This window comes from Alosa alosa, chromosome 6 (genome assembly GCF_017589495.1).
Source record: "Alosa alosa isolate M-15738 ecotype Scorff River chromosome 6, AALO_Geno_1.1, whole genome shotgun sequence".
In the NCBI taxonomy this organism is placed as follows: Eukaryota; Metazoa; Chordata; class Actinopteri; order Clupeiformes; family Clupeidae; genus Alosa; species Alosa alosa.
The window spans coordinates 12,584,267-12,599,266 of record NC_063194.1 but is presented as its reverse complement, the minus strand read 5'-3'; the positions used below and the strand labels follow the sequence as shown (position 1 = coordinate 12,599,266).

The following is a 15,000-nucleotide window of genomic DNA, read 5'->3' as shown; positions in this document are numbered from 1 at the left end:
AGAAGAGACAATGTTGCAAAAGTTAGAGACAGACATTTTGGTCACAGTGTATTCTCTATACTGAGGGAGTGGCAAAATATGTGTGTGTGTGTGTGTGTGTGTGTGTGTGTGTGTGTGTGTGTGTGTTTGTGTGTTTGTGTGTTGGTGTGTGTGTGTGTGTGTGTGTGTGTGTGTGTGTGTGTGTGTGTGTGCCGTGTCTCACCTTGAGTTCTCCGGCGGCAACCTTGAAGGCCAGCTCAATGACGCAGCCCACAGCCATGCGGACTGCCCCAGAGGAGTGCATCTCGTTCCAGACTGTATCGCTGTCCACCTGCAGTGAGCATCAGACACATCAAGCACTGCTGCACTCTTTCTCATCTCTCTCTCTCTCTCTCTCATCATTACATAGTGAACACCATCACCAACAAGACTACAGTCACCATGACCAATTTCATCAGTGATCAATGCATTTCTGACTGGATACAGATAACAATGACACGTTGTATCAAGTAGATTTCTAAATAGACTTCAGAGAAGTGGCTCTATCAGTTTCTGTGGGGAAAGGTGGATGAGCTGTATGGAGGAGGAAGGATGGATGGATGGATGGATGGATGTGGAAAACAACAGGAAAGAGGTCAACTCACCCCGATGCCTCCACAGGGCAACATGGCGTACATTTTTTGACTCATTGGCCCTGCAGAGAAAACACACATGTTCCATCAGTGACAAATTCACAGCAATCAAGCACTTCACTTTACAAAGAACTCACTGTTTGAGTGGCTAGTGACTGAAATTGTAGAGCTACAACAGTGTGTGTTCCTATCACTAGGAGATGGTGCAACAGTTCTCAACAACCATGTGCAATGCCCAATGGCACTGACACAGAAATGCCTTAAATCTTTAAATTGTTACCCTTTACCCCCATTGAGGTTCACTTTTGAAGAGACAGAAGAGGCCTTGAGACTATGGGGCAATGTCTGCCTATATTCAGAGATATGCACCCATACCGGATAGGTAAGGGGTGTGATAACTAGAGACTGGGGAATGACTGAAGCCACGACTCACTTCTGATGCACACCCTGACGTCTTCACAGCCATGCCTACCTGCAGTCTCCCCCACCCCCCTGTGGTGCCATCCTCCTGAGAATCCCTCTATCTTGACCTCCCCCCTCTCCCCACACACACACGTCACACGGTCGGTGAGTCACACTCACCGACCGACTCAGGAGGAGGGATGGGGGATATAAGGCAGAAGGCAGTGTGTGTGTGTGTGTGTGTGTGTGTGTGTGTGTGTGTATGTGCGTGCGTGCGTGTGTGTGTGTGTGTGTGTGTGTGTGTGTGTGTGTGTATGTGCGTGTGTGTGTGTGTGTAGGGGGCTCTTGGTCCTAAAAAAAACATTATCTGTGTCGTAGCAGGTCTATCCCACAGACCACAGACACAGACCACGACACACTATGCTAAAAGCCCTGCTTTGCACCAATGCTACTGCTAATAAATGATGTCTCAGAACAGGTTGAGCTACGCAGTTTTTGCACATACAAAATACGACCCATACATGAATAATACAAAATAAAATGCAATTGAAATTCTTCGCAATTCCTAATATTGGTAAATGAATCGATGGCGTATATGTGCATATGGCTTTGTTCTCACCTAAGAGCTTCTTGCTGTCTAGCTTCTGCCTGTTCAGAGGACTGGTTCCGTAGAGGAGAGTGTGATACTCTGAGTGAACTGTCTGAATCTCATCTAGCGTGGCCTTCCTGCCCCGGATCCTCTGCGAACAAACAAACAAACAAACAAATAAACAAAACAAACAAACACAACACAACACAACATTGTCATCTGGGAGAGAAACTGCCACTTGTTTCAGAGTGATCTCTACAAACTGGTTGAGCTTGATGGCAGTAGTGGCACCATTGATGAGCTAAACAGAAGTTTTTGTGTGATATTTTTCTTCTACGAGAACAAGCCCAAATCATACAAAGGACTTTTCCCTGAGTTTTGTCAGTTTGTCATCAGAGCGAAGGCACTGCATGTGGACGTTTCATTGCAACCACACACAGCACTCTCCAGAGCTAGAGTGCGGAGAGGCTGCAGATGGTCCTCCGGGGCAGTGGGGGGCGCAGTCTCACCTCACAGCGGCCCAGCAGCCCGGTCTCTTGCAGCCGGGACCACACGCTCTGGATGCGGCCCGCGTGCTCCGGGTGGATGTGGGTGTTGCCACACATGCACTGGTGCTTCAGCATCAGCGTGTCGTACACCAGCCCTGCCACATAGAGAGAGTGAAGAAGGATTAATATATGGACCCTTTCAACAATAAAAACAAAAACAATGCTTGAACGTTCTATTTGGGCCCCAATCTACTTCCTCTGCATTAAGATAACATATGGAATGTTAAAACGGAAGCTTTGTGGGGCCAACTATGATGCTGATAATGGAACTCTCTTTCTCTGGAAAGGGTCTATATAGCCGTTAACCAGAAAGATCGGGGGGGGGCAAAGTAATACTTTGACTGACAGACAGACAGACAGACAGACAGACAGAGACAAGACAAGGATGGATTCATGGACAGACAGAGACAGACAGATAGACTCAGACAGACAGAGAGATAGAGTCAACATTGCTCTGGAAAATGGACAATCTACTAGCCAGTCATCTGAGGAGAAATAGCGACTCCATTTGATACATGCAATTCTACAAAAATCCACTCAGACAAATTTGAATGATGAAGCTCTAGATGAAGTTCTAGTTCCATGTGTAGTGTTGGCTACCTGTAGTGAAGAGGTGCTTAATGGGGACTTCTGCCATTGGGGTACCCTTAAGACTGGCACTGGCCGGGGAGGACTGGGCCCTTCCCAGGGGTCTGTGGGGCATGCCAGTGATGGAGAGAGAGGCCTGGAACACATTGAGCTGCTGAATGTGATGTTGGTCTGAAAACTGCAGAGAAAGAATAAAAATGAAGATTATTAAGACACTTGTTAGAAAAAGATTATAAAGACACTTGTTAGACTTATTTTTACATTTACAGTCTTATGTCAGGTTTATTAAGCTTCCTGAAACCAACCTTTATCATTAAAGATTAACGTTAGATACAATTAAAGTTGTATCTCCATATCTCAAAAATCTCCAGCTATTGAAAGTGTTGTAAGCACTGAAGAATGAGTGAAATGGAAAGCGGAACAAGGTCTTGATAAAAAAAAAAAACCTGCTCACACATTCACACGTTGCTGTTAAAATTAAACCTTGACCACAGCAGTGTGATTAATGAAAAGTTAATGAGTTAACCTGTTAACTAATAACAGTGTCAACACGACTGAATGTTTCATTCACAAAGAGTATTTCTGTCGCTCATAAAAGTTCCACAAAAACAATCAGAAATGCACAAGGTAAGAGTTGACCTGTAAGGGGTGATGAGGAAAAAAACATCCCCACAAAGCAGCAGAGGGAGAGAGGGAGAGAGGGAAGAGCCAGAGAAGAGAGAGGGAGGGAGGGAAGAGCCAGAGAAGAGAGAGGGAGGGAGGGAAGAGCCAGAGAAGAGAGAGAGGGAGGGAGGGAAGAGCCAGAGAAGAGAGAGGGAGGGAGTACACACAGAGATGGAGGGGACAGGAGAAAGAGAAACAGATCAGCACAGTGGAGCTAAATTAAGCCCTGAACCGAATAAACAGAACACTCTAAACAAAGACCACAGAGCACGTGTGCACACAACCAACTTTCAAAAGGCAGAATGTGTGTGTGTGTGTGTGTGTGTGTGTGTGTGTGTGTGTGTGTGTGTGTGTGTGTGTGTGTGTGTGTGTGTGTGTGTGTGGCGTGCGCGCGTGTGTGTGTGTGTGTGTGTGCGTGTGTGTGTGTGCTTATGTGGACTCATCCAGCCCTCAAAAGGGTTGGCAGCTTGTGGTTGTGTGTGCATGTGTGTGTGTGTGAGGGTGTGTGTGTGTGTGTGTGTGTGTGTGTGTGTGTGTGTGTGTGTGTGTGTGTGTGTAAATGTATCCCATATTCAGCCCTCAAAAGGGCAGGCAATATGCATTTGTGTGTTTGAGTGTTTGTGTGAGTCTGTGTGTGTGCGTGTGCGTGTGTGAGTGTTTGTGTGTGTGTGTGCATGTGTGACTAAGTTTGGTGTGTGTGTGTGTGTGTGTGTGTGTGTGTGTGTGTACCCATCCCTCATTCAACCCTCAAAAGGGCAGGCAAAGGGGAGAAGCTGTAGCAAGGCCCGCCAAAAAGCTACTTTACACATCCCCGGCAGTAAACACACACACACACACACACACACACACACCAAAAAGAGGGAGGGAAAGACAGAGGTCTGCTCTCTGTCAAGCAGAAAAAGAAGGGAGAGAGGGAGGGAGATGAACGGATGGCTTGGCCGGGCCTTGCATGTTTGGAAAAAATAACACATGCCATGGAAGTCAGAGAGAAAGAGTAAAGGAAGAAGGGACAGAGAGAGAAGAGAGAGAGAGAGAGATACAATGTGGAGCACCTCCAATTACTTGATGTGATATTAGTTAGCACATTAATTGTGCGTGAACGCACACACACACACACACACACACACACACACACACACTGTGCCTTCCACCATGTCCTGATCTCTTGTTCATTCGAGATGCTGCAGCATATCCTCTCCCACCTCTGTCCTCTATTCACAGCATGGATGCACAAGCCATTTGTATTCAAGACAAGTGGAGCAGGGGTGTGCACGCACACACACACACACACACACACACACACACACACACACACACACACACTGAAGCACGCGTACACACTGACACAGGGCGTAGGGTGTCTGTGTGGTGTGCACAGGGGGGAGAGGAGAAGAAGAGAAGAAGAGAAGCAAGAAGAGGAGAAAAGAATGGATGGAAGGAAAGAAAATGGAAAGAGAGGGAATGAGGAAGGATGACTGGGGTAACTTCTGCTAAATTCTGAGTCTGAGATGTTTTTGATTATGTCCTCTCTATGCCCCCCCTCCCCTTCATCAATTTCCTGCAAACACACACACACACACACACACACACACACACACACACACACACACACACACACACACACACACACACACCAATAGAAGCTGCTATTCCCAATGAGATTTGATTGGGTGTAAAGTGCACTGCGAGGAAGGCGTGGGATGAAGAGCAGGAGAGAGAGAGATAGTGAGTCAGTCAGTGAAGGAGAGAGACAGAGAGAGAGAGAAAGTGGGAGAGAGAGGGAAGGAGAGAGACAGTGGGAGAGAGAGGGAAGGAGAGAGAGAGAGAGGTAGGGAATGAGCAGGGGGGTACTGCAAGAAGGGAAACAGGAGGATGCTGTAGCTATAAAAAAACTAGAAAGGATAGAGAAAGAGAGAGAGAGAGAGAAAGAGAGAGAGAAAGAGAGAGAGAGAGAGAGAGAGAGAGAGAGACAGACAGGTGGAGAGAGTGTGAGAGAAAGGAGGAGGGAATGAGCAGGGGGGTACTGCAACAATGGAGACAGAGGGCTGTAGCTAGAAAAAAACTGGAGGAGAGAGAGAGATGCAGAGAAGAGGTGAGGAGTGTGGGATGAATCACCAAGGAGAGATGAGTCAGAGACGAGTCCATTCACCAAAATAAGAGGGGTAAAAGCACGGAGGACATTGGGGGAGGAGACTGTGTGTGTGTGTGTGTGTGTGTGTGTGCTTGTCCCAGTGAGAGAAAGCTGGATGCCGCCTGAATTCCAATGTGCTGCTCTTTGACAGAATCTTTCTCAATGATCTCAGCTTGAGCAGGAAGCTCACTGGCTGAATGTCTGAATGCAAATTCTACACACACACACACACAAACACACACACACACACACACACACACACACAGCATCAATGTGAATACTTCCTCTTCCTCATAGTAATTCCTTCATTGATCAGTCTTAATCATCTCATTTTCTTGTGTGGTAGCCCAATAACTTTACAGAGTACTAGTGAATGCTCTAAACAGAGACTTAACACACAAAGATGCGATGGTTGAGTCAATATCCTGTTAGATATGCCAATCAACGGAAACAACAACACACTTCTTCCAATTTAGCCCGGAAAACATGACCAAAATAAACTGAATTAACCTTCTGATTAAAGTTGTTTTTTTATTCCTTTTTCAGTCCACCAGGAACACTTTGAGCACAGGGGTACTCATGCGATGCGGCTGGTTGGCTGTTTTGTGATGCAGACTGCAGCCCATTCATTCTCAAGAGCCGTCGCTTCGCCGCTGTATTCCACCAACATGGGCTAACTCATGATGACTCACTCAGTGGGTGGATATGAAAGCATTTGCTCACATTCTGTTTTTGTCTAAGTTCAGAGTTTTTTTGTGTGTATGAAATCTCTCTCTCTCTCTCTCTCTCTCTCTCTCTCTCTCTCTCTCTCACACTTTCTTTCCCCCATCTCATACACACTCACTGTGAGAAGGACACCCACCATTTTCCAGCAACTCATCTCATGACCTCATCGTTTCACAAAATCAACATCAGAAAAAACAAAACTTGAATAAAGTACAAAAACAAGAACAGAAACAAAATTCCACAGCATCGGTAGAATCTTCACCAAGTGGGCAAAAAAAGTAGGTCTCCACCAAAGATGCAGTGGCTTACCGCTAGAGCCTTTCTGGAATGTTCTGTTCCGAAGTGGAGTGTTCCAGAGCATGGCAGACAGGCAGAATGGGGTCATTCAGTTCGACCTTCAACACTCAATTTTATGTGCTGGAGTAAGTTATGTACTTGGGCAAGTGGAGAGTTGCACAACTGATCTTATTAGAAATGCATTGTGTGGAGTATGATGGCTTTATTTCAGGGACCATCATCATGAGCTGAAGAACAGAAGATCCATTTAAAGCTTGTGGAGGAAGCACTTGAGATACTTGTGCAAACCTCAGTAATACTTCAGTCTGATTGCAGATGAAAACAAATGAAATGGCAATTTGCTACCTCCTCTATAATCTGCTCCTATAGTTTTATGACCTGTGCCTGAAACATGATGGAACTAATGCCATAAAGATGTTGCCATTTTGAATAAAAGTGGCCCTGGAAGTCATTTTTTCTCCATTTCTCCATTTCCAGCTTTTAAGCTCAGCCCATGCTGTGATAACTGACTCTTTCCAGACTTCCTGCAATTAACTTGTATTCCATCAATTAATTCATTCTGACATGTTCTTTTTCGACATCTTTATAAAAGAGCAGCCTTATTCACCTATCTAATTTACCCTTGAAACCATTGGGTTTAAAAGTCACATATTATGAAAATGGAACCCTTTCAGGGCTCTAACACAAGTATTTGGGTATCTGGGAAGGCTACCAATGAAAAAACACAGAAATAACAAAACCCAGTCATTTGTTTATTGGGTGCCTAGGTCTGGAAATGTGATTCAGTGAGACAAGAATGATCCATTCAGAAATCTTTCTTTAATGACGTTGAGAAAGGAAGCTTATTGAATAAAACCATCTCAATTTCACCTGGACCAAGTCTCTCCCCACGACTTAAGAATGCAAGTGCAAGAGCAAGGGATCCCACAAGCAAGATTTAAAATTGTGGGAAAAGGGAAAAATATGTGGCATTTAAAGCAATACCAAAGCACTTTTCCTATGTCGCAAGCGCACTATTTGTTTATCCAGCACCAGCTTTGAAAACAGTGATGTCCACAGACAATGTAGAGTATGTTGCATGATTTTATGAAAGTATGATGTATTGCAACATCAGAAGCAAGTCAAATATGTAGTTTCTTATGTCTCATTCCATCAAACTACAGATCCGCAACCCGATTTGGCAAACTTGCATAGTGCAGGTATAGCCGATAGAGGGTCGTAAAGCGAATGCAGAAGTGCCGTTCACCCTGTTCCAAGTTGATGAACCACTGAAACGATTTTGGAAAGATTATTTTAAGGTACAAAAACTCTGTGGTGCCAGCGACAACACAGAAAACTGAGTGGCAGTTCCTCCTACCTGTCCATAGGGGGTGCCATCGTCGTCGCACTCCTTGAGCTCGATGGCCTCGTCTTCGTCGTCCTCCTCCTCCAAGTCGCTCTCGGTGCTCTCTCCCTTCAGGGGCAGCAGGCGCTCCGACGGCGGCGACGTTTCGCCTGAGCCGTCCTTCTGGAGGCGCGGCTCACGCGTGTGTTCTGGCCCCTCGCCCCGGCCTTCCTCTAGCATCTCGGCCGTCTCTGTGAGCTCCTCCTCCGTCTCCTCGGGGTGAGTGGGCGGCTGACGGGGAAGTTCCGCCCCCTTGGAGAGGATCTGAGTGGACAAACGGTGCCTATTGGTTGCAGCCTGCTGTCAGTGGCATGCTAGCTAAAGCTAGCTAAACAGTGTCACAGAAAGCTTGTGGGGATCGACAAAAAAAGCTATTTCAATTTTAAGTAGATGTCTTCTCAAATGGGTTTATGAAAAAAATAAGGTGAGATGAGGAAGTGTGCAATTATTCAACAGTGTTTACATTTAGAGAAATTAGCTTAGTTGTCATCCGTGTGTGTTTACACAGTTTATGAGTGTGTGTGAGGGTGCTTGTCTGTGGCTCAATGCCACCATCTATAGATTGGAAAGTGAAAAGACAAAACCCAAGAGGGGGTCACTAGATGTACATTGTACACATGTATAAATTTAATAAATTGCATGGCTCTCCCTGGACGGACATATAGATGTCAATGGGGCATTTTGCCCATGTTCAGGGTGAAAAATAAAAAAGAAAGATTTGCATAAGACAAGTCAAATTGGTGTTTTCAAAAAGAATGGATCATGGAGAATAAAGAAAAACATATTTAAACAATCTTTGTATATTCCCACAAGGTGTTTGGGTGCTCTGAAAATGATAACCAAAATGATTTTTCAGACTTGTGAGGTCTGCTGTTCAGACCCTGAAGGGATTTATTTTCTGTTCATTGCTTTTTGTGAGAGTGTTTCTACATATCTCAGTAAGGAAAATAAATCAAGAGCCTATGTTGAGTACAAATATGTCTTCTGAAGGCTTAAACAGAGCCCAGCCAAAAACTCCAATAAAATTTGTATCAACTTTGAGGGACAGCTATGACCATGCAGGATTATCCAGACCAAACGTGACAATTTTGCTACATACTATTCCTATTTATGTACCAGCATGCAAAATTTGAGCCTCCTACATGGTTTAGTTCTTGCGCTGTGGGCTTGTGAACTTTGACAAAAAGGCCGAACAAAATCGACACCCTCCTCCCCCTGTAAAACTGGCTGTATCTTGGAAAGTATTGATCTTACATAAGAGAAATTTTACAGTGTGTCTCTTGGGTAACATAGGTACACCTGTTAATTTTTTCAGAATTTTTTGAGACCTAAGTGCGTGGGCCCTGATTGAACTGACGTGGAATGACCCTGGTGCATTTTCAGTTTTACTGAGGGGTACTACACCAAAATGGCGTTTGGCCTACCCGGCTTTCCAGGGCCCAATGTGTGTGTGTGTGTGTGTGTGGGGGGGGGGGGCGGGTTGTGGATGGATGGGGGTTAGCCCCCGGTGACAGGACCAAAAGCTCACACTTTCTGTATCAGCCTAGTGGGGCAACATGCCCACCAAGTGTGTTGCATGTTCCCCGGTGTTCCGTTGTCTTTTTTTGACAGCTCCTTTACAAATTTTTGACAGCTCCTTTATGACTGCGCTGCGCTAGCGTCATAATATGTCTCCTATAGTTAGCCTTTAGCTACCCTACAGCTAAAAGGTATAGCATGTTCTTTTAATAGCAGATTGAATCAGACACTACTTATTGGTGGCAGCCTGCTGTGGCTGGCACACTAGCTAAATGGTACCAAGGAAATCTCAGTTGCCAACTGACTGCTGCTAATAGTTCACACTAATAGTTGATTTCCAGACTGCCTGTCAGCCTTAGAGCTGTCAGCTTATTGCTATATTGCTATTAGCAGCTAGTACTGCCTGTCATGCATCTCAGAAGATACTCTTCAAACAACTGCTAATTCTATATTCGATTTAATAGTGAACTGGCATCACCACTGTAAACCCCACACTGTGGTCTGCAGTCTATTCTGAGAGAATAAGGCTCTAGTAAATCTAGAAAATCTACACTCACAGGGTTCCCCACCATGTGCAGCTGCGGCCTCACAGCAACACATCCCCTCGCGAGCAAACCGAGAGTTTAAGATAATAAAGGATAAATCTGCGCTCAGCTGCGAGCAGAAAAGGAAAAAGGCCATCAGTCTTCCTCATGGCCACTTGGGGTCGGTGCTAACCATTTCCCCTGTAGTGGATGGGACAGCTGCCTCCAGACCACCATCTGTACACTGAGCCTCACCTCATTATGGCAAAAACAGGCTGCTGTGTTTAAGGCCACCTATTTAAACAGGCCTCCTTAAATGACTTATGTTTAAAGTGTCATTAGTACAATTACTATGGCAAAATTATTATTTTGTCAGGACTAATGCATAGCCTGTTTATTTGTATATGTGTGTGTGTGTGTGCATGTGTGTGTGTGTGTGTGTGTGTGTGTGTGTGTGTGTGTGTGTGTGTGTGTGTGTGTGTGATGACATAACACCCCTCCTGAGTACACCTATCTTTGTTAAGCAATATTGTTTCTGCTTCCATTACTGTGAGTGTAAAGTTATTACTTGTATATAATCCATATGTGTACAGGTATGGTTGTGCATGTGTATCAGGGGTGTAACGGTACACAATAATCACGGCTCGGTACGTACCTCTGTCTCGAAGTCACACTTCAGTTCATTTTCGGTACAGTAAGAGGAAAAAATGGACAACATAAAATTGCTGGTTGTTTATTATGAACGTTTGTAAACACCAACAGTTGATATTTGTTCTATAACATTTTTAATGAAACAAATAAATAAATATAAAAAATATAATTATATATATTATATATACATATATATATATATATATATATATATATATATATATATATATATATATATATATATATAAGAATTAAAAACAGAATACTGCTGCAAACCACCTCTAATAAATTCTCAGGATTCTCAAACAATCTAATCCAAGTCGTTTGCCTTGGTGACTAGCCCTATTCAAAGTAGGAATAATAACTTTGAATAGCTTAAATGGCTTAAAGTCAGCAGAACAATTAATGTCTGTATTTTGCTTTATTATGCAATTATTTTGTTTGGCGTTTGTGTTACAGATGTCTGCATCTTCACAACACAAAGCAAGGAAGTGAGTGTGGTGACATCTGGCTAATCATTTTGTGCGAGGGACTGCTGTGATGAGTGATATTTCTTAGGGAACTATAATAATTGGTCACATTTGCAGAAAAGCGGTGGTTGGAATAATTGCAAGGTTGCCCAGACTTTTGTGTGGGATTACCGGTAGTTGAATTTGCGCTAATTGTTGCAATCATAACATGGCACAATCCTAGAGGAACTAGGGCCGTACCGAAAGTCCTGGACTGAAACGGTCTAGTATGAATATGTGTACCGTTACACCCCTGATGTGTATATGCATGTCTAATCTATGTGTGTCTGGACATGTGTGCTTGTGTGTGTGTGTGTTTGTGGATGTATGCTTGTGTGTGTGTTTATGCGCATGTGTGTGTGTGTGTGTGTGTGTGTTCATGCTTGTGCTGTGCAAGTGTAAGTGTGTATGCGTATGTGTATATGTCTACCTTGTTGAGCTGGTACTGTTTCTGCTTCTCCAAGAAGTGCTGGTGCTGCTGCTGCATGACCAGCTGCTGGAGGGCCTGTGGACTCTGGGGCAGCGGCGCCGACTGGGTGCGGCTCAGGGGCCGGTGCCGCGGCAGCTTGTTCACTGTACGCATGTTATTGGACACCCGCTCGCCCGTAACCAACGGCGACTGGCCATACATGGGCACTGTGGGTAAAAGATAGGAAGACAGCCTTAGCGATGGCCGTTCAGTGACCTCCGAGAGGTTTATGCAGCGTGGTGATGCTGTGCAGACAGCTCAATATTTGCATGCTATTGTCAGTATAAACCATCTCATCTACAGAGTAACTGAGCAGCGTTGTATTTCTAATTCAATATTCATTTACTTTAAAGTGAGTCTGAGAGTATTTTTCACAATAAAGATGCCATTGTAGTGTATTCTCTTTCTATGGTATTTCAGTGCAGGTGGTGAGAGGAGGGATTATTACACCATGAAGTCAGATAACAATCCCATAAGAGTCTGAGCACTGCCAACTCCCGGTGCAGTAGTTAGATGATCATAACGCTGTCATCTATATCTGCAGAGAGTCGCACCGTTTTACAGCCGCATATAAAAGTGGACATAAAACAGACATCATCTGGACCATCCTTAGAGAGGACTAAAAGAGTTCTGACCCAAATAGCATGCCAAACTTTTAGTCTACTCTGCTGATGGCAGTGTGTGTGTGTGTGTGTGTGTGTGTGTGTGTGTGTGTGTGTGTGTGTGTGCCTGTGTGTGTGTGTACCTGCGAGCAGCGCGCTCTGCTGCCGCGCCTGTTCCAGCAGTAGCACGTGCTGCAGGAGCGAGGAGTGCGAGTGCGAGTTGGTCTGGGGGCCGTCGGCGTCGTGGGGGGCTCCGGGCGGGGGCAGGCACGCCGGCAGTGACGAGGTGCTGACAAACTTCCCCGTCAGCGCGCCGCCCTGACGTAGCGACTGTAGGGCCTGTCGCTCCGCCTCCTGCAGCTTCTGGGAAGCCTGGAGGTCAGCAGCAAACGTCAGCCCACTCTACATTGGGCAATAGTGTGACAATAAGGCACAAACATACAATGGTGTGATTACTGTCTCATATGCAAGGTATTTGTTACGACAGAGGATGTAGACTGCTGCTACAGTGTTAAGGCCTATTCACACCAAGAACTATAACGATAACGATAACTATAACCAGAACAATAAAAGCGTTCACACTGAACAACGATAAATAAAGTTTCTCCTTGTGTTAATGAATGTGATGGTTGAAATTCGATGGGTTCTGATTGGCTATTAACTTTTTATCGTTCTGAAAATCGCTCTCTCAAAGTGATCCCCAACGATATCGTTCTTCATGTCGTTATCATTATAGTTTATGTGTGAACGTCGTCATTCATATTAATGAGAACGATATTTATTTATAGTTATCGTTATCGTTATCGTTCTTGGTGTGAATGGGCCTTTAGTGTGAAAAGGAATGGAGATACAGTTGGGCTGGAGGGAGTTAATTTGCAGGAAGAATAGAGCGAGTAATATGTGGGAATAAGGGGAACATTTCAGTCGCTCCAGAGTTTCCTACACAGACCATATAGGGTACGTGTTCAGTACTCAAGAGACTACAAAAGGAGTGTAAATGACTAACATACTGCATACAGAAACTAAGCTGACATTAGAGTAGGGTTACGACACTAAGCACTGTGGTGTGGGGTGTAGGAGGAGGGAGAGAGGGAGAGTGTGTGGCTGGGCAGTTGGATGTGGGGTGTAAAATGGCACTGGGGTGTGTGGCTGGTACTCACCGTGATGTGCGAGTTGGCAGGCAGGCCCAGAGAGATGTTGGGGAGCGAGGGGGACGTGTAGAGAGTCAGGGGGCTCACCGTCCCGTCCGCGTTCAGAGACTGGTGGAGAGAGCGCAGCTGCTGCAGGAGGAGGCAAGAAAGAAACGGATAGGAAGAAAAGGGGAGATGGGAGGGAGGGAGAGAGAGAGAGATAGAGAGATAGATAGATTCATAGAAGGAGAGAGGAAGTGGGATGAATGGATGTGAAGGGATGGCAAGGAAGGAGCCTCCAAGTTTAAACCCCCATAATACATAGAACAAACAGCATAACTATACTATATCATTAAAACATTACACACATGCATTTTGCAGTTCAGTCCAGTTTAGGTCTGTCCACATGTGTTGCCTGAAAAACGTTTTCCTTCTAACTTCTAGCACTGAATCACCAGTCAGAATCACCGATTAAATAAAACATGGAGAGAGACTGAGAAAGAGAGAGGGAGAGAGAGAGAGAAAGAAAGAGAGACAGAAAAAACAGTGAGAGGGGAGAAAGTGTGTTTGTGGCGAACTGCCCTACTTGGAAGAAGAATGATGTCACCATTCTATTCTTCGCATTAGTGAATTTGCCAGCTGGATGCCGAGCTGCAGCGGCGCCGCAATAACGAACTCCACGCGCTATTTCAGAGTCATAACGGCAGTGCTATTTCTGAGAACTAACGCCGGCGCACCGCAAGCTAACTAGGTGGCCGTTATGTCATCATCATCGCCGTTGTCGATCCACTAGAGTGAAAGCAATGATGTGTATGAGCGAGCATATTTCACTGCCAAGACTCCCCAACATTACATTTTTATTTCTTTATGTGTGTGTGTGTGTGTGTGTGTGTGCGTGCGTGTGTGTGTGTGTATGCCCTACTTTCTCGCGAGGACGTTTTGGAGCCAATGCGCGCCGGAGGAAAAGCACTTCAGAGAAGCGGCTATTACAGTATATGCCATTATGCCGCAGTCTGTGTCGCATTTTTTCAAAGGCATCGAGGTGTGACCACATGAATGGTAAAATTACTTCACCAAATGTGCCGGTCCATAACGGAGTCTCCAATTAAGTCATTAGCACAGGGCACCTCGCTGATGAGGAGAATGAGAGGCCATATTAAGTCACACTTGTAGTAAAATTATAATGAATTTCCACCATGTCCATCCAATTACGTCATGGTGTTAGCCTATTTTTGGGTGGCTACAATTTAACGTCTACCTCCACAAAGCCAAAACGTTTTCAACAGACGCTACCCCCTAACAGTGATTTACATCACTTTTTTAAGTCAATTTGATCTGCCATGCGTCACGTCTGCCCAATACATCCATATTCGCATGTATCCCACTAACGTCAGCGGCTCATTTGCGACAACACGTCCAGTCTCTCTATACCCACCCCTCACGCCTATAGTTCTTTCAAATGAATGTGTGGAGCTTGGAGACAGATCTGTGCTGGGGCCTGGCAGCGTGACAGTAACACAGTGACGAGAGGCACGAGCGTGTCAACTTGACCAAAAACATCTAGGATTTCTGCAAAACCCACTGCCGTCTAGTGTAACTGTTTCCATGGTGTGGCGGCGAGATGAGGCTGCGTTCAAAATGCTTGCCAGTCTTCCAGA

General features: G+C 45.1%; 1 protein-coding gene across 10 annotated transcripts in view; it reads right to left on the bottom strand.

Annotated features, from left to right (window-relative positions):
- Positions 1–15,000, bottom strand: part of hdac5 (histone deacetylase 5) — a 60,720-nt gene that overhangs the window by 6,851 nt on the left and 38,869 nt on the right. For 4 of the 10 annotated variants that reach the window (XM_048246424.1, XM_048246415.1, XM_048246417.1 and 1 more), the window contains exons 8-17: positions 13,373–13,492; positions 12,356–12,614; positions 11,572–11,777; positions 10,637–10,654; positions 7,913–8,203; positions 2,751–2,916; positions 2,112–2,245; positions 1,633–1,753; positions 624–673; positions 203–310 (exon numbers count right to left, since the gene is read on the bottom strand). In XM_048246424.1, coding sequence (XP_048102381.1) covers positions 203–310; positions 624–673; positions 1,633–1,753; positions 2,112–2,245; positions 2,751–2,916; positions 7,913–8,203; positions 10,637–10,654; positions 11,572–11,777; positions 12,356–12,614; positions 13,373–13,492 — 1,473 coding nt within the window. The remainder of the gene's footprint in view (positions 1–202; positions 311–623; positions 674–1,632; positions 1,754–2,111; positions 2,246–2,750; positions 2,917–7,912; positions 8,204–10,636; positions 10,655–11,571; positions 11,778–12,355; positions 12,615–13,372; positions 13,493–15,000) is intronic. The other 6 variants (XM_048246420.1, XM_048246416.1, XM_048246421.1 and 3 more) reach the window with 6 other exon arrangements.